This window comes from Carcharodon carcharias, chromosome 21 (genome assembly GCF_017639515.1).
Source record: "Carcharodon carcharias isolate sCarCar2 chromosome 21, sCarCar2.pri, whole genome shotgun sequence".
Classification (NCBI taxonomy): Eukaryota; Metazoa; Chordata; class Chondrichthyes; order Lamniformes; family Lamnidae; genus Carcharodon; species Carcharodon carcharias.
The window spans coordinates 14,998,740-15,018,136 of record NC_054487.1 but is presented as its reverse complement, the minus strand read 5'-3'; the positions used below and the strand labels follow the sequence as shown (position 1 = coordinate 15,018,136).

Genomic DNA, 19,397 nt, shown 5'->3' with positions numbered 1-19,397 from the left:
GATGTGTTGGGTCTGCTTCGGAATATCACATTCTTGGTTATGGGCTGCAACAGATGGTTGGCAAGAGGGGTGTGGTGGGGGAGAGGAAGTTCTAGGTGTGACTGGGAGATGGAGGTATACTGGGGCAGGGAGGGAGTAGAGGGGTGAGATTGGGAGGGTGAAGACTAAATGAGGTGATGGGAAGGGGGTGGTGAGGTTGGGAGGGCAGGACAAAGATGTCTCAGGAGGGGGGGTGAGACAAAAGTTGTCGGGAGGGGAGGGAGGTTGGCAGGAGAGAGGAGGGAGTATGGGGGTAGGAGGGTGTAACAGGGAGAATGTGGCAAGTGGGGAAGAAGGTGTAAAGGAGGGAGTTCAGAGGGGGGAAGGAGCCCAGGGGTGGGGGAGTTAGGGTGGAACAGGGAGTAAGTGTGCAGAAGGGTGTAAGGAGTGGGGGATGTCCAGGTAAAGGTGCAAGGTGGGGGTCTGTGGAGTCAAAGACTGCCTCCTGGGGAGCGAACTGGGGGTGGGCGTGGTAGGAGGGAATTGTGAGTTTGAGAGGGGGCAGAGGGAACCAGAAGGGTGGGAGGTTGAGGGTGTGTCAGCAGCGGTAGAAGGGACAGTGAGTGTGATTAGGGGGGCTTTGGAGCCAAACACAGACCTTGGGGGTGGGGAGGAAGAGATCGGGAAGGTCAATGTGGGTGGAGGTGGGATTCTCAGGAAGATAGGGAATGTGCATGTTCACCTGGACATCTTGGAATGAAAAGGGTTTGGGTTGGTGGGTGATGGTTGGGAAGCGGAAGGTGAAGCACCAATTGGGCAGGCGGAGATGCAGGTCAGCTCAGATGGACAACTGAAAGAGAAGCCCAGCAGGCAGCATTGAAAATGTTCGGGTCTGTAAGATGAGGATGAAGGTTCCTCACATGTGAGTGTGCTTGCACAAGGCTCCCTGCCACACACACACTTCTCCCTCCCTCCACTCGTGGTCCAGCTGTCTTGCAGCTGAACTGCTAGTGGTGGAGGATGCAGTGGGAGGACTCGCAAAGCCTGTAAACAAAGCTGAAAGGCAACATTGCATATTACTCAGTGAAAGTGAATATATTTTTAGATTATAAAGTGACAAAATGTGTTCATCCATCCAACCCTTGAGATCAGAAATTCTGAATTTTTCTAGGCCTACCACTTCTAGCTGCTGATCTGACATCTGCAGCAGGGGTGGAGACAGCCTGTGCAATGGCTGACCCTGCCGCCTCTGATAATTTCAGCCTGTGTTCTCTGGAGATTTGGCTGTCCTCCTGTGGACCAGCTGCTCCCTCTGCAGTGCCAGAGGATGAGGCTGAGGGGGTCACAGGCAAAAGGGACTTGAACAGAGCGGACAGCCTCTGAAATTCCTGAGTGGACAACCAGTCGTGTCCAGCTGCCGCTCCTCCTCCCTTCAGGTGCCTGACTCCTCAAGAGGAGGGAGTACCTGGAGGGACAGTGAGGTGTCCCATTTCTCCCTCACATTGCCACTGCAGGAACTCACCCATGGCTACGGCGATGGAATGCAGGTCTGTGCACATCTCCATGTTCTGCTGGACTAGGATCTCCATGGCGTTCCATGGAGACCTCCATATGTGCACATAGGTACCACTTCATCAGAGAGCAGGAGACGCACTACTCCAGCTCATGTGCCACTCTGTTCAGGGCTTCTTCTGCGTGATGTTTCTTTTAAGTTCGTTCATGGGATGTGGGTGGTCACTGGCTAGGCCAGCTTTTATTGCTGATCTCTAACTGCCCTTGTACAGAAGGCATTTAAGCGTCAACTACATTGCTGTGGGTGTAGAGTCACATGTAGGACAGCAGATTTCCTTCCCTAAAGGGCATTAGTGAGCCAGATGGGTTTTATGACAATTGAGGCAATGGTTTCATGGTCATTGTTAGGCTTTTAATTCCAGATTTTTATCGAGTTCAAATTCCACCATCTGCTGCTGTGGTGGGATTTGAATCCAGGTCCCCAAAGCATTACCCTGGGTCTCTGGAGCACTAGTCCAGTGACAATGCCACTATGTCACCGCCTCCCTGTCTCCTGCTGACTATCCACGATGAGTTAGAAGGCTGAATCCAGAGGCTCATCATCTTACTTGGACCTCATAGATGCCTCTTCCCCAGCAATCCTCCAAGAACAGAGGAGCTCGGCTGAACATGCCTCCTCCTGTTGCAGACTCGTGCCAATGTGGTGACCACCGGGCTGTGAACCAAGCCTGACTGGGTCTAGGCACCATTGAAGTATGTGTCTCTACGCTTGTGGAGGGTGCGGCTAAGCTACATGTCTTCCAGGCTGCTTATTTCCAACTCTTCGATGGAAAAGGTGGCCTCTTGGCTGGAGATGAGAGCCTGGATGGAGCTGAGGAATTGGCTGGCTGAGGGTATCGGTTGTTTGGCACAGCTCCCTGTGAAACTAAGTAGATATAATTAGTGCATGGCAGCAGAGTCACAAGCAGGAGGGAGAGCACTCACAGTTGCACTGAGAGAGCGATAATGTGGTGCAGGATCCTCACGTGGGTGTTCGCTGCCAAACTCACCGTCGCCGCAGGCATGGTCCACATCCTCACCAGCACAATGGCATGCTCCTCAAAGTGAGTGTGAGAGACCTAATGTGGGCCACTCCACCCAAGTGGACCTCTCCCTGTTGTTGTAAGCCAGCTTCCCCTGCATGAAAACAGATGAAGAGAGTGTGAGCAGGACACATGGTGACTGCGTGGAATGTTTGTGTGCTGAGCAGAGCCATGGATGGGATGAGGACGTGAGCTCCAGAGCATATTAGCCTGATGGAAACGTGAGGGTGTGAGTAAAAGTTAATGGCGTTGTCCCTTGATGTGCGAGATCTCTGTGGATGTGTGATGAGTTTGGGCATGTGTGAGTTGAGAGTGATGAGGTGTTGACTTACCCTGGCAGAATGAATGAGAGTATTCATCCTCTTCCTGTAGTGGATGGCTGACCTCCTCTATGCTCTGGTGGCACTGACCGCCACTGCCACCCATGCCAGATTAGTGACTCTGGTGGACTCCCTGTCGCCAGAGCTGGGGTAGAGGAAATTGCGGTGGCCTTCCTTACATCCAGCAGGCACCCCAGAGAGGTGTCACTAAATTTGGGAGCTGCCATCTTTTTTGCTTTTGTGGGCATCTGTCCCATTGTGGGAGCAGTCCTGTTTTGTAGACATGAACTAGGCACGCGCTCTGGTTCACTTTAAATATGGCGTCCGGAGCGAGGAAACACTGAGATCACAGCGGGGCGGGCAAATCCAAGCCCACCCGCGCAGCGATCTGGAGTGTTTTCCATGAATGCATTATTAACGCAGGGAACGGGAAAATACAGCGTGAAAACTCACCATTGCTGCCAGTGGCTGGGGACGGAGGAGGGGAGACAATTTTTTTCCACCCGCTGCCACACTGTGTAAATCTGGGACAATTCCACCTTATGTGTCTGTCATCATTATCCAAGTGGAGGTGGTGAGAAGGCTGGGGTTGAGGGGGAAAAAGAGTTGGAAGGAGATGGGAAGTATCCTCCAGCCAACCAGATATTTCCACTGCACACTGAGTATCTGATGTAGTTTTGTTGAGAAACAGCAGGGTCAGACTGTTTCTGTTAGCCCTGTAGGAAAGTAAGTCTCTCCCTCCCCCATGTAATTCTTCAGTTTATTTGCCTTTCTGCAATAAGCTTGTCACATTGCACCAACAGAAGGATGGGAACAATTAAAGGAGGCATTTTTATCTGAAATTACAGGGATATTACTGGTAACTGCAAAGCATGGAGAGGATTTTATATCCCATTTGAAAATTACATGGTGTTCATAGAGTAAATAAGGAGAAACTGTTTCCACTGTCAGGATAGTGAGTAGAGGATACCGATTTACATAATTAGCAAAAGATCCAGAGGGGAGATATAGAGACTTCTTAAAAGAAATACAGCAAGTTGCAGTGATTTGGATTTGCTGCCTGAAAAGGTACTGGAAGCTGATTCAATATTAATTTTCAAAAGGGAATTAGATAAATAATTGAAAAGGTAAAATTTGCAGGACTATTGAGAAAGAGCAGAAGAGAGGGACTAATTGGATAGATCTTTCAAAGAGCTGGCACAGACATGATGGGCTGAATGACCTCCTTCTGCACTCTACGATTTATGCCAAAGCAGTACCTTCAGGAGGCAATGAAATCCTGGGTGCCAATGCAAATCGCTGATGCTACTCAACATTGAGCCTGAGGACAAGCTCATGTCTGGTAAAGCCATCTACTGGAATGGTGAGGTTGTGAACGTGCACGTGATTTTACTCCAGTAGCACCAAATCCACGCTGAAATGTAAGTGAGGGAACCCGAGTAATATTATGGAAATGAAAGCGGGTTATCGCTGTGGATAAAGTGAAAACTCTCACTTATACAGGGCTTCAGAACATCCCAAAGCCCTTTACAGAATTGTTTCGAAGCACAGTCACTGCAGCAGAGTGTAACTCTTTCCAGTCAAACCAATAAATGAAAATAACAAACCAAGGCATGCGCACAACCAGACAAAAATGCAATGAGATAAATGGAAAGGCAACCTGCTTTTGGTGGTGTTGGTTGAGAGATAAATATTGACCAGGCCATCAAGAATATTCACTCCCCTAAATGACAGTCAAGCAATTGGGCAATGAGCCTTTTTGCTTTCCAATTGGATTTGGAAGGCAGTACATCACAAGGATGGATGTGTTGGCCGATGAATGAATGGAGCATGGGAGCAAGTCTTGTGATGAAACCTCCAGGAATACATTTAATCACAGCTGGCAAATCTAATCAGTACATTAGCTTTTGGTCTTTTATTCCCACAAAACAGGCACAAAACTTGATTTACCTTATCACCTGAAAAACAGTGCTGCATTCCTTCACCGCTGTACAGATGTCCCAGCCTAGGCTGTGCTCTCAAGTTTCCATAGTACAATTTAAACTCTCAACCCCTGACTCAGAGGGTAGAGAGTTACTATTGTTGCAAGCTGGCAACAATACTGTATTTCCTTTAAAATATCTGCCTTGATCACTCTTCCTATCTCTTGACTTCTCTCTTACTCTGTAACTCTTTGCTACACAGCTTTACACTACTCTCGGTCTCTCTCCTCTTTCCTGTTAATGATATGTTAGTTATATTGTTAGGATACACAGGTGAAGGGTATTGTTTAATTAAGTACTTTGACCACATATAAATAGGGGACAGTTGGGACACTGGGCGGGTGGGAGGAGAGCTGTGAGACTGATCAGAGTGAATAAACTCTCTCAATAAAGGAAAGCTCTGTCTTGGTTTCGGCTTCACAAACTGGCTTCGATACTATTAATGCTTTCTTTACCAATCCTCACCTAATTAAACAATGAGCACTTTACTATTCTTACAGGCTGAGGTCAAATGTTAATGCTACTGCCCCTGTTAGAAAACACTTATGTGTGTGCTGATGTGAATAAGGTCAAACTGGGTTGGATGGGATGCTCTCCAATAGCTTGCTGGAAGTCAACAACTAGAGCTGGCTGTAGAACTGTACCTCAGTAAAGGAGTCGGACAGGAATAGAGACCTAAAGACGATTACTTAAATATTCTATTCCCTAGTGAATGATATACTGAGTACAGAAAAAGGCAAGGGAAATGGATGAAAGGAACTGCTGAACCATAAAGTGATGAAAAATTCCTCAACAGTGCAATCAGCTATTTACCTGGTCAACTGAATTTCCATGTGGTAAGGGACATCATCTTGATGTCTAAAGATGCTCAAGCAATGTGGTGGTGAACCAGGTCACTGTCTCAATGCACTGAACCAGAAAATTGTCCTGGGTCCAGCTCGTAATCTTGGTTCTATGTGAGTTCCTAACCTTAGCCCACATTCTTCTCAGCCAAAAGATGTAGAATGGAGGTGCTGCATTTCCTAACTGGGGTTGGTGGGGGGGTGGGGGGGGTCACTGGAAGTTGGGGAATGGGAAGAAAACTAAGTCTTATAGGGCACTTCTGTCAACCACTTCATCATTACTCACACAATATCTTGGGAGCAGGGCAGAGCAGCAGATGGCTAAAAAAAATGGCCAATACAGTGAAAACTGCAGATAATAATAAAGATGTGTAATTGCACTGCAAGAACAAGTGTGACACCAGTGTCTGCACAATTAGGTACTCTGGCACCAGATTGGAGACCGTTCCACTGATGGTTGGGTCTATCAGGGGAGATGATGGTGCAATGGTATTGTCACTCAACTAGGGTAATATTCTGGGGATCCGGGTTCAAATCCCACCACAGCAGATGGTGGAATTTGCATTCAATAAAAACCTGGGATTAAAAGTTTGTTGTAAAATCCCATCAGGTTCATTAATGCTCTTTAGGCAAGGAAATCTTCATTTTTACCCGATCTGGCCTACATGTGACTTCAGACCCACTGTTGACTCTTAAATGGCCGAGTGAGCCACTCAGTTGTATCAAATCGCTACAAAGTCTCAAAAAAGGAATGAAACCTGATGAACCACCCGACATTGACCTAGGCATCGGAAACAACAACAGCAAACTCACCTCTGTCGACCCTGCAACGTCCTCCTTACCAACATCTCGGGGCAAAAATTGGGAAAGCTGTTTCACAGTCTAGTCAGGCAACAGCCTGACATAGTCATCCTCACAGAATCATATCTTACAGATATGTCCCAGACACCTCTTTCATCATCCCTGGGTATGTCCTGTCCCACCGGTAAGACGGAGGTGGCGGCACAGTGGTATACAGTTGGGAGGGAATTTCCCTGAGAGTCCTCAACACCGACTCCGGACCCCATGAAGTCTCATGGAATCAGGCAAAAAATGGGCAAGGAAACCTCCTGTTGATTACCACCTACCGCACCCCCCTCAGCTGATGAATCAGTTCTCCTCCATGTTGAACACCACTTAGAGGAAGCACTGAGAATGACAAAGGCGCAGAATGTACTCTGGATAGGGGACTACAAAGTCCATCACGAACAGTGGCTCGGTAGCACCACTATTGACCGAGCTGGTCGAGTCCTCAAGGACATAGCTGCTAGACTGGGTCTGCGGCAGGTGGTGAGGGAACCACAAGAGGGAAAAACATACTTGACCTCAACCTCACCAACCTGCCTGCCGCAGATGCATCTGTCCATGACAGTATCGGTACAGTGACTACCGCAGAGTCGTTGTGGATATGAAGTCTCGCCTTCACATTGAGGATACCCTCATTGTGTTGTGTGGCACTACCAACCTGCTAAATAGGATAGATTTCGAACAGATCTAGCAACTCAAGACTGGGCATCCATGAGTAGCTGTGGACCATCAGCAGAAGCAGAATTGTACTCAAAACAAAATCTGTAACCCAATGGCCCAGTATATCCCCCACTCTACCATTACTATCAAGCCAGGGATCAACCCTGGTTCAATGAAGAGTGCAGGAAGGCATGCCAGGAGCAGCACCAGAGGTGTCAATCTGGTCAGACTATAACACAGGACTACTTGCATGCCAAACAGCATAAGCAGCAAGTGATAGACAGAGCTAAGCAATCCCACACCCAACGGATCAGATCGAAGCTTTGCAATCCTGCCACATCCAGTTGTGAATGGTGGTGGACAATTAAACAATTCACTGGAGGAGAAGGGTCCACAAATATTCCCATCCACAATGATGGAGCAGCCCAGCACATCAGTGCAAAAGATAAGGCTGAGCATTTGCAACAATCTTCAGCCAGAAGTGCCAAGTGGATGATCCATCTTGGCCTCCTCCGGAGGTCCCCAGCATCACAGGTGCCAGTCTTCAGCCAATTCGATTCAGTCCACGTGAAATCAAGACTTGGCTATGCTATGGGCCTGACAATATTCCAGCAATAGTACTGAAGACTTGTGCTCCAAGACTTGCCGTGCCCCTAGCTAAGCTGTTCCAGTACAGCTACAACACTGGCATTTAGCCAGCTATGTGGAAAATTGCCCAAGTATGTCCTGCACACAAAAAGCAGGACGAATCCAACTTGGCCAATTACCACCCCATTAGTCTACTCTCGATCATCAGTAAAGAGATGGTTAATCAACAGTGCTATCAAGCGGCACTTGCTTAGCAATAACCTGATCACTGGCACCCAGTTTGGGTTCCGCCAGGGCCACTCAGCTCCTGGCCTCATTACAACCTTAGTTCAAAAATGGACAAAAGAGCTGAACTCCGGAGGTGAGGTGAGAGTGACTGCCCTTGACATCAAGGCGACATTTGACAGATTGTGGCATCAAGGAGCCCTCACAAAACTGGAGTCAATGGGAATCAGGAGGAAAACTCTCCACTGCTTGGAGTCAAACCTAGCACAAAGGAACATGATCTTGGTTGTTGGAGGTCAGTCATCTCAGCTCCCGGCCATCTCTGCAGGAGTTCCTCAGGTTAATGTCCTAGGCCCAACCATCTTCAGCTGCTTCATCAATGATCTTCTTTCCATCATAAGGTCAGAAGTGAGGATGTTTGCTGATGATTGCACAATGTTCAGCATCATTCAAGACTCCTCATATACTGAAGCAGTCCATGTCCAAATGCAGCAAGACCTGGATAATATCCAGGTTTAGACTGACAAGTGAAAAGTAACATTTGCACCACACAAGTGTCAGGCAATGACCATCTCCAACAAGAGAGAATCCAACCATCATCCCTTGATGTTCAATGGCATTACCATCACTATCAATATCCTGGGGGTTACCATTAAGCTGAGACTGAACTGAACTAGTCATATAAGTACTGTAGCTACAAGAGCAGGTCAAAGGCTAGGAATCCTGCGATGAGTAACTCACCTCCTGACTCCCCAAAGCCTGTCCACCATTTACAAAGCACAAGTCAGAAGTGTGATGGAATACTCCCTGCTTGCCTGGATGAGTGCAGCTCCCACAACTCTCAAGAACCTTGTCACACTTCAGGACAAAGCAGCTCGTCCGATTGGCACCACATCCACAAACATTCACTCCCTCCACCACCGCAGACAGCAGCAGCAGTGTGTGCTACCTACACGATGCACTGCAGGAATTCACCAAGGCTCCTTTGACAGCAGCTTCCAAACCCACGACCAATACCATCTAGAAGGACAAAGGCAGCAGATACATGGAAACATCACCAGTTGGGAGTTCCTCTCCAAGTCACTCACCATCCTGACTTGGAAATATATCGCCATTCCTTCACTGTCGCTGAGTCAAAATCCTGGAACTCCCTTCCTAAGAGCACTGTGGATGTACCTACACCAATGGACTGCAGCGGTTCAAAAAGACAGCAGCACCTTCTCAAGGGGAACTAAGGATGGACAATAAATGCTGGCCTAGCCAGCGAAGCCCACATCCCCTGAATGAATTTATTTTTTAAAGATCACTCTTCCCATCAAAACTGCAAACTTCCATACACTAGTAGGTCTGTGGCTCTCTTCTATTATTAAAAACATTGAACATTATACCGGGGTACAGTTCTACATATATATGTACTCAGGTCATCTATCCGGGGAAACTTTTTAAACTTGATTTCACATTTGACTGTACTCATCCTTCATACAGTGCGTTACTACCTGTGCTGGTGGGCTCACACTTTGTGACTTCAGTGTATTTGTGAATCAGATGGATGACCAGATTCTAAAATGATACTGACACTTTCTGCCACACATCCAAAGCTAACTCTTATAGACAAGAAAGTAAGATTGCAATGAAAATCACAAATAAAATGAAGACATTCAAACTACTTACCAGTACAAAAGGCCAAGAAAAAGCACAAACAGTCCAACAGAAACTGTTGTCCCTGTGAGCTCGATCGAAGCAGCTAGAACCCTCAAATCTGCCAAGGATGCCATCTTCAGGGTTTCTGTCTGAATCCTGCACAACACCGAAGAAACAGGAGCAACAAATGTCACCAAATTCTGAACTGATCGAGCAATTTGCAACTAGGTAATTTGTTTGACATGCAAATCAATAGGCCAGGAAAGTAAACAGATACAGTAATATTTACCAACTAACTTTGCACTGCAGATTTGACAAAACAGCTCCCATTCAGAAATTGGGGAAGCTTTTTTTCTCCCCTCTGCTCCCTAAAGGAAACAGTTCTCCTTTGTGTATTCTACAAACACAGTCCAGCTGTGCTCATTGTGCATACATGGATAATTATTGTATCAAAGATGAAGGGACAATTGATTAGAATGGTACCAGTATGAGGGACTGTAAAGAGACTACAGGAAACAGAGATTGTTCTCCTTACAGCAAAGAAGGTTGTGGAGAGATTTAATAGAGGTGTTCAAAATTGAGAGGTTTTGATATCATAAATAGGAAAAGCTGTTTCCACTGGCAGAAGGGGACAGTACACAGAGAGCACAGGTTTAAGAAAATTGGTAGAAGAACTAGAAGGGAGATGGGGAGATTTATTTTACAGAGCAAGTCGCTATGATATTTAACACACTTCCTGATGGGGTGGTGGAAGCTGATTCAATACAGTAACTTTCGAAGGGGTATTAGTCATATACTTGAAAAGGAAATATTTGCAGGGCTCTGGGAAAACAGCAGGGAAGTGAGTGGGAATAATTGGACAATTCCTTCAAAGAGCCAGAACAAGCATGATGAGTCAGATGATCTCTTTCTTTGCAGTAAGGTTCTATTGATTCTATTCTATGTTAGCTTAGGCCCCATGGCCATCAGTTAAACCAACATAGCGATCGAAAAGATGTAATGGTAGAATTATCCACCATATCTTAGCTAAGGCTACAAATTTCAGCTTTTTCCATTCCAATAACTAAACGTTGGACAAAGAGTAGAACACAGAGAAATATTTTTGGATGACTGCTTATCATTGCAGTTTATTTCTCATTATAAATACATGCAGTAGAATGGGAGTAAACTGCCAGCTACCCTTCTTGATAAACCTACATAAGAACCAGTTGGTAGCAGAAGCCAAAGGCCCCAGATTTAATTCTCGATTAGTTAGGGTATCAGAGTTACCCTCAGCAGCTCTAGGCAAGGGAGAGAAAAAAGGGTCAAGCTCCCATTACTTAGGACATAAGAATAACATGAGACTTGGCGTCCTGTACTTAACATCTGGTTGGTATTTAATACTGACAACAGAGGGCAGTTGATTTTTGGTAAGGTAAACAGCCATCAGCAGGTAGATTGTAAATAGTATTGGGGCTATCATCCAGCCTTGCTTGACCCAAGTCTGGATTGTGAAGGCATCTGTTTCAGATCTTCCACTCTAGACAGTTGCAGTCATGTCATCATGAAATAATTGCAGAATTGGGCATCAAAATCATTCCACAGAGCCTCGTGATTTACCAAGTCAAATGCTTTGATCAAGTCGATGAATAGAATGAAGAATACAATAAATACAATCCAGACTTGGGTCAAGCAAGGCTGGATGATAGCCCCGATACTATTTACAATCTACCTGATGATCTACCTTACCAAAAATCAACTGCCCTCTGGCGCCAGTATTAAATACCAACTAGATCTTAAGTACAGGACGCCAAGTCTGGTGTTGTTCTCAACATTTTTGTTAGATTTGTCTGGCAATAAAGACCATGTTGGAGGTTTCTCTAGAAGGTCTAAAACCACACTGTGTCTCTGGCAGTAGGCAATTCAGGAGAACCACGTCAGGATTTTCCTTGCCACAGATAAGAGAAAAATACTTTGATAGCTCCCACAGTATGATTTATCTTCTTGAAGATACAACTGTTGCATTCCTGAAATCCGCAGGGGGTGTGGTAGGGGGACGGTGAAGCGGAGGTGGTAGCTCTTCTTAAATCCGTAGGATGAGTACATGGGGTCTTCATGCGAGAAGTCCACCAGCTTTGAAAACCTCAGCTGGAATACCACTGGGGCCACAGGCTTTCTTGATTTAATCTGTTTAATTGCATAATGCAGCTCTCCGATCAATGCCGGTTCACACATGGATTCTACCACAGGTCACATGGGATAGCCTGGAGAATATCGGCTGCCACTGGGGATTCACGGTGCAGGAATGTTCAAAATGTTCTTTCCAGCATTGAAAGATGGTATTGTCATCTTCAAGAGGAACATTATCCTGTGAATGAAGGGATTTTATCCATTTTACCTCAGCCAATAGATAGCCCTGGTGGCTTCAAAGAAGCTTCATGTCATGATAATTGTTTCCTCTAGGGAGCAGTATACTGTTGGATCTCTTGGGCTCTCTTCCCACATATCCTCAATCTTCCTGATTTGTCTATGGCGTTGACATACTGCCTTCCTAAGTTGCAACCTTGGGTTCTGGCAGGCAATGAAGAGTGCTTGTTTTTGTTCCAGATCACCACATATTTGAGCATTATTTTAGTTGAATTATTCCTGGTGACGACGACGTTCAAATGCAATGGTCTGGGCACAGAAGTCTACTACAGCTGACTATTTGATTGCACTGTTCAGGAATTGAGTTGGATGTGTCAAGATTTTCTAGATTTTTTGTGAGCTGCACTTGGAATTCCTCTCTTCAGTTAGGCTGTCTTAGGGCTGAGATATTGATCTTCTTCCTCTTGGAATTTTGGCTGCAGCATCTTGGTGGAGGTGGGTGTTCCTCATCAATCAAACAAATTAATGGTCTGTCCAGAGGGCATCAGTCTCCCGCATGGATTGAATGATAGACTAATACCAGGAGTGGGCGGGGTGTCCAACGAGAAAAGGTTAGAAGAGTAAGAAGCAACTTGATTGAAACATTTAAGATCCTGAGGTGACTTGACAGAGTGGATGTGGAGAGGATGTTTCCACTTGTGGGAGAATCTAAAACTAGGGGTCACTGTATAAAAATAAGGGGTCACTCATTTAAGATAGAGATGAGGAGAATTTTTTCTTTCAGAGGGTTGTGACCCATTGGAACTCTCTTCCTTAAAAAGTGGTGGAAGCAGAGTCTTTAAATATTATTAAGGCAGAGCTAGATAGATTCTTGATTAGCAAAGGGAGGAAATGTTATTAGGGTAGGCAAGAATGTGGGGTTGAAGTTACAATCAGATCAGCCATGATATTATTGAATGGTGGAGCAGGCTCAAGAGGCCAAGTGGTCTACTTCTGCTCCTAATTTGTATATTCGTATATATACCATTCTCCTGGGGTACGTTAACATCAGGGATGGCTGTGGCTCCAAAGTCTGGAGCGAGCCATTGCAAAAAAAAAGGGTTGGAAAAGTGCCAAAATTCCATTTGTCTTCCTTATTATTTGCTGTACCCGCATACTAGCTTTCAGCGATTCATGCACGAGGACACCCAGATCCTTCTGCTTTGGCACTTATTGCTAAAGAAATAGAGTATAAAAATAGGGAAGTGTTGTTGCAAACGTACAAGGTATTGTTGAGACCGCACCTGGAGTACTGTGCACAGTTTTGGTCCCCTTACTTGAGGAAGGATGTAGTTGCATTGTAGGGGGTCCAAGAGGAGGTTCACTAGATTGATTCCAGAGATGCGGGACTTGTTTTATGAGGAGAGATTAAGCAGTTTAAGCCTATAATCGCTAGAGTTTAGAAGGATGAGAGGAGATCTAATTAAGGTATATAAGGTGCTAAAGGGGTTAGACAAAGTAGACGTGCAGTGGATGTTTCCCCTTGTGGGGCATTCTGGAATGAGAGGCCATAGTTTTAGGCTAAGGGGTAGTAGATTTAAATCAGAGATGAGGAGGAATTAGTTTTCTCAAAGGGCCGTAAATCTGTGGAATTCACTACCTCAGAGTGCAGCGGATGCTGAAACGCTGAATAAATTTGAGGAGATAGACAGATTTTTAATTAGTAATGGGTTGAAAGGTTATGGGGAGAGGGTGGTAAATTGGAGTTGAGGCCAAAATGAGATCAGCCATGATCGTAATGAATGGCGGGGCAGGTTCAAGGGGCTGAATTGCCTACTCCTGCTCCTAGTTCTTATGTTCTTATGTTCATTCACCTAATGGCTTGCTGGTATAAAATAGCTGACATAACAACAACATAACTTCACACAGAGTAACTTTGCAGTGTCTTATCACCATATAAAAACATGAAATCCAATTTAGCTATGAAACACAAAGCCTTATTCAAGTGATTCACCAAATTCCTTCAATCGAGAGCTAGACTTGTTGCTGGCTGGGATGGAGCTCTCATACAAAAGATAGGTACCTGGTAACATTAATGGGTAGCTTCCTGGACTGATTTTGATCATCTAAGCGGATCAGAGAGAATTTTCTTGGAGATCTGAAAAACCAAAACCCCAGAAAATGCTGGAAACTCTCAATTAGCTGGGCAGAATTTTCCTATCTGTCCACCAATCTCCCTCTGCCCTAACTGGCCTGAGTTCCCATGTTTCTTCACCACTCGCAGGACTATCTTTGGGTTGGGTGGGGAGTACTTGTATTGTGGTGCAACATTTTGTACAGGAAATATAGATTTGATCTGTGGTAGTTTGAATAACGAACTGGCCGCTTTGTGAAGCTGCCTCGGCAAAAAAGTTTGCTTGCCTGGGGTTGATCTGCTTTTTCCTTTTACCAGACTCCTGGGCCATTAGAACTTACACAGCTTTGCCAGGTTTTCCCACTCTGCTTCTCTTCAACTTGGCCAACCTGCTTTAACTACTCAGTCTGAGCCACGTACCCCTCCTTTATATATCTCACCACACTTCTTAGGTCTGATGTTATCATCGCGTGTGTCAATTCATTATCTCCTGTCTTCCACCTACTCACAACTGCTCATAAGAACATAAAAAACAGGAGCAGGTATAGACCATTCAGTCCCTTGGGCCTGCTCTGCCATTCAATAAGATCATGGTTGATTTAGACCATAAGACAATAAGACGTAGGAGCAGAAATCAGGCCATTCGGCCCATCGAGTCTGCTCTGCCATTCAATCATGGCTGATAAGTTTCTCAACCCCGTTCTTCCAACTTCTTCCCGTAACCTTTGATCCCCTTACCAATCAAGAACCTATCTTGTTCTTAAATACGCTCAATGACCTGGCCTCCACAGCCTTTTGTGGCAATGAATTCCATAGATTCACCACTCTCTGGCTAAAGAAGTTTCTCCTCATCTTTACTCTGAGGCTATGACCTCGGGTCCTATCTCTCCTACTAATGGAAACATCTTCCCCACGTCCACTCTATCCAGGCCTTTCAGTATTCTATAAGTTTCAATCAAATCCCCCCATCATCCTTCTAAACTCCATCGAGTACAGACCCAGAGTCCTCAAATGTTCCTCATTTGTTAAGCCTTTCATTCCTGGGATGATTCTCGTGAACCTCCTCTGGACCCTCTCCATGGCCAGCACATCCTTCCTGAGATATGGGGCCCAAAATTGCTCACAATATTCTAAATGTGGTCTGACCAGAGCCTTATAAAGGTTCAGCAGCACATCCCTGCTTTTATATTCTAGTCCTCTTGAAATAAATGCCAACATTGCATTTGCCTTCCTAACTACCGAATCAACCTGCAAGTTAACCTTAAGAGAATCCTGGACTAGGACTCCCAAGTCCCTTTGCACTCCAGGTTTGATTGAGGTCTTAACTCCTGCCTGCCCCCCATAACTCTTGTCAACTCAGCCTTCAATATAATCAATGACCCAGCTCCACTGCTCACTGGAACAGAGAATTCCAAACACTAATGATGTTCTGAGAGAAGAAATTCCTCCTCATCCCCAGCTTAAGTGAGACATCCCTTATTTTTAAACTGTGTCCCCAAGTTCTAGATTCCCCCACGAGGGGAAACATCCTCTCAGCATCAACCCTGAAAAGCCCCCTCAGAATTTTATGTTTCAATAAAATCACTTCTCATTCTAAACTCCAATAAGTTAGGAGTATGAGGCCCAACCTGCTCAACCTTTTCCTCACAAGACAAACCTTTCATCCCAGGAATAAGCCTAGTGAACCTTTTCTGAACTGCTTCCAAAGCAAGTATGTCCCTTCTTAAGTAAGGTGACCAAAATAGTACAAAGTAGTCCAGGTGTGGTCTCACCAATGCCCTATGCAGTTGCAGCAAAGTTGTACTTTTATACTCCATTAACTTGCAACATTCGGTTTGCTTTCCTAATTACTTGCTGTACCTGCATGCTGACTTTTTGGGATTCATGTAAATGGACACCTAGATCCCTCTGTACTGCCACATTCTGCAGTCTCTCTCCACTTTAATATTTTGCTTTTCTATTCCTCCTGCAAAAATCGACAACCTTACATTTTCCCACATTATATTTCATGTGCCAAATTTCTGCCCACTTAATCTCTCAAAATTCCTTTGCAGACTCTTTGTATCCTCCTCACAACTTGTTTTCCAAATTATTATTGTATCATCAGCAAATTTGGCTACAATAGGTCAGTCCCATCATCCAAGTCATATTAGATCTTAAATAGTTGAGGCCCCAGCTCTGATCCCTGTGGCACTCTGCTAATTACAGTTTGCCATCCTAAAAATGACCCATTTATCCTGCAGCTCTTTCCTGTTAGCCAGCTCTCTGGCTATGCTATCACCACCAACACAACTGATTTTCTTTCTGTTCCCTTTTCCTTGCTCTGTTCCTTCTTTTAAGATGCTCACATGTAATATCTTCAGATACCAGTGAAACATGTGAGGGAGGGATTTTCAATAATGATGTATTCCTTTCTTTACATATGCTGCCTGACTTGCTGAGTTGCCAGCATTTTCTGTGGAGGTTTTTTTTCCCCAGATTTCCAGCACCTTCCGTATTTTCAGTTTTTCCGTGTTGGATTCTAAGACCCTAATGTCAGCTTATCGCAGCTAAGCCAACAGGGCTGTTACAACAAGCCACCATGACCTGGGCTGAGGAAGAGAAAATCAGCCAGGGTTCCATCAGCCGAACACCATCCAGTGACCTCTTAGAAGTAGGTGCCGGTTGAGAAACAGGGTTATTGCTTGGGTTATGATGCCCTCTGTAGTCAAATAGTCTGTCAACAACCACTGTCAAGACTCACAAGTAAACAATGACCATTTGGGGAAGGTGTCAAAAGGCAGCTACCACTTGTGGAACTGTACCTTTGCAGAAGAATTCACAAGAGTGGGAGGTGAAGAGGGTTAAAGAGGAAATAAAAAGTTTGTTATTTCTATTTCGCGTGGACGTGATGGTAAACAAGAGAAAAAGACAATGGCTAGGATTTTCCAGCCTCCGCAGGCAAAGCGGTGCCCCAGCCAGAAAGTCCAGTGACTTGAGGCGGGACCGGACGATCCCGGTGGAAGGCAGGTGCAGAAAATCCCAGCCAATGAGTCAACTGAGAATTAACAGTCTTTTCTCTTGTTATAAGAAGTGCTTTAATGTTACATCGAGCAGAGTTTTATTTGGAAGTTATATAGTTTTCACAGAGCTATTTCGGATGTGACCACGTTCCATCCTACACATCACATCTGCAGCACATTTCGTGGGTCCCATGGACACTGTTATTTACAATAAATAACGTATTGGCAGAAATCTTACACTGGATCGGTTGAATTATCTCAGAGCACAACACACAATGAACTGCCTTTGAAAGACTATAGTTGCTACGTAGCTGAATGCAGCAGCGATACTGTGCCAGTAATGTCCCAGAAACAGTGAGAACACAAATAACTTGTTTTTTTTTAAATGACATAAGAATGTTGCCCATGAACTTCCTGGTTTTCTTTTGAGTGCTGCAATAGAATCTGTAACATTCACCAGAACTGGCAGACTTAACTTCACATTAGAAGAATGTCACCTCCAACAATCCCTTAGTACTGCCCCAGAACGTCAGACTAGAGTGGGGCTTGAACCTACAACCATCTGACACAGAAGCAATGTAACCACACTGATATTCTGGGGGTGGAGTGCCCTCTACTGTAATAAAATAACCTGTAAATAAGAATTCCTATTCTTTTGGTTTACTCTGAATCTGGGTTTCCTCTAGAGGTCCCTTCCAGTATTAGAATGGCAGCCAACAATGAATGAGCAACCTGAAGGCTATAGGTTGAAATCCCAGCAGGGTAAATTGTGAAACTGAATTCAATAAATCCCGTTCTTTTGTTATATGGCAGGTGGTGTTTGCCAGGCTGACCAAATCCACAAGGGAAACTTGGCCACGCTATCACAACAATTTTGCAATTTGTATTTATGACGAGAAGGTTTGTGCACTGACTTCAGAAGTAATGAGTCGACTATCACCTTTAGAGATTTTTAAGATTAAATTAAAACATTTATTAACAAAAGAAGAAAAACTTAAACATACACAATTATAACAGTTCCCAAAATTTCTACTTAACCAGACTCCCAGCTGCACATCCCCTTTTAAGGAAACAGTCCAAATAGATTCCGAATTTATAAAGTCATCCAGCAATAGTACCACAAGCACCCACCGGACAATGGACTTCCAAAAAAGCTTTAAAAGCAACTTTGGTTACTGGAACAGGAAACTTCTACGGGATGGCTGGAGGATTTTTCTCCAAATCTGTTTCACACAGTCGCCTTTCAAGATCTCACACGGCCACCCCTCACACAGCCTTCTATCCTTTTTTAAATATAATTCTCCCTTTTTGATCTGTAAATCCCATTGTTCAACTTGTATTTAGAAGTTACTTTTGCCCAGAATATAACAATCATTCATGTTATCATTATGGCCAGCACTTTTGGGAAAAATCAACATAATAACCTTACCCTATCTATCTTGCCAGTTGTAAAAATCTTATCATGTCCCTTTGAAAATCAATTGTGAAGATCAAACACTTCTCTACTTATCTAAAAATGCAAATTTCATTCACACCATCTCTGCTGAGACCTCACTCTCTTACTCATCTCCATTTTAAATGCCTGTTTTACATCTCACATCTGTGATAATTTAAACCTTGCAGTCTAATTGTCTCTAGTTTAATTAAATTAGCCACATGCACAGAACCTTACACACACACCCACATAAGCCTTCTTTAAAATGTCCTACGTAATATCAGGAAAAATAGGATAGTTTCTTGAGTTTGCAGACTGGAACCAGAATTAAATGACAAGGAAACCTAAATGTGACTCTACTCTGAACTGCTGGTAGACTCCTGATCCTCTCTTAATAGCTTAAGAAACCTCTGTAGTTGCGCAAAATATCACAAATTGAAGGACTACCACCAACTTCTCAGGGATCAATAATAAATGCGCTGATAAAAACACTCCCAAGGTTTTCTTTGAAATAGTAAGGTGGCTTTACCTTAGCAGCACCATCTTATAATTTTACACACTATCTGAAACATTCACACTGAAATTAGTTACTTACTAGTAACTGAAGACATTCATAAAAGGGTACAACCCAGCGAAGTCATATCTGCTGGTCGCTGAGGCAGATATGATATGTTATGTTATGTTATGATACTAATATGACAGTCAGGAATATGATGACAGCAGAGTGGTGATCTTACTCATGGAGGTTATAATGTATGCCGTTAAACAGTGTGTTCCTACGCATTTGCTGTGGACAGACTCTTGTTATTAAGTCCTTAAGGTAA

The 19,397-nt window shown here is 44.5% G+C and overlaps 1 protein-coding gene across 4 annotated transcripts in view; it reads right to left on the bottom strand.

Moving 5' to 3' along the window:
- tbxas1 (thromboxane A synthase 1 (platelet)) overlaps positions 1 to 19,397 on the bottom strand; it is a 230,773-nt gene that overhangs the window by 196,101 nt on the left and 15,275 nt on the right. For all 4 annotated transcript variants that reach the window (XM_041216332.1, XM_041216334.1, XM_041216335.1 and 1 more), the window contains one exon: positions 9,708 to 9,833. In XM_041216332.1, the coding sequence (XP_041072266.1) occupies positions 9,708 to 9,811 (104 nt within the window). In that variant the 5' untranslated portion in view covers positions 9,812 to 9,833. The remainder of the gene's footprint in view (positions 1 to 9,707; positions 9,834 to 19,397) is intronic.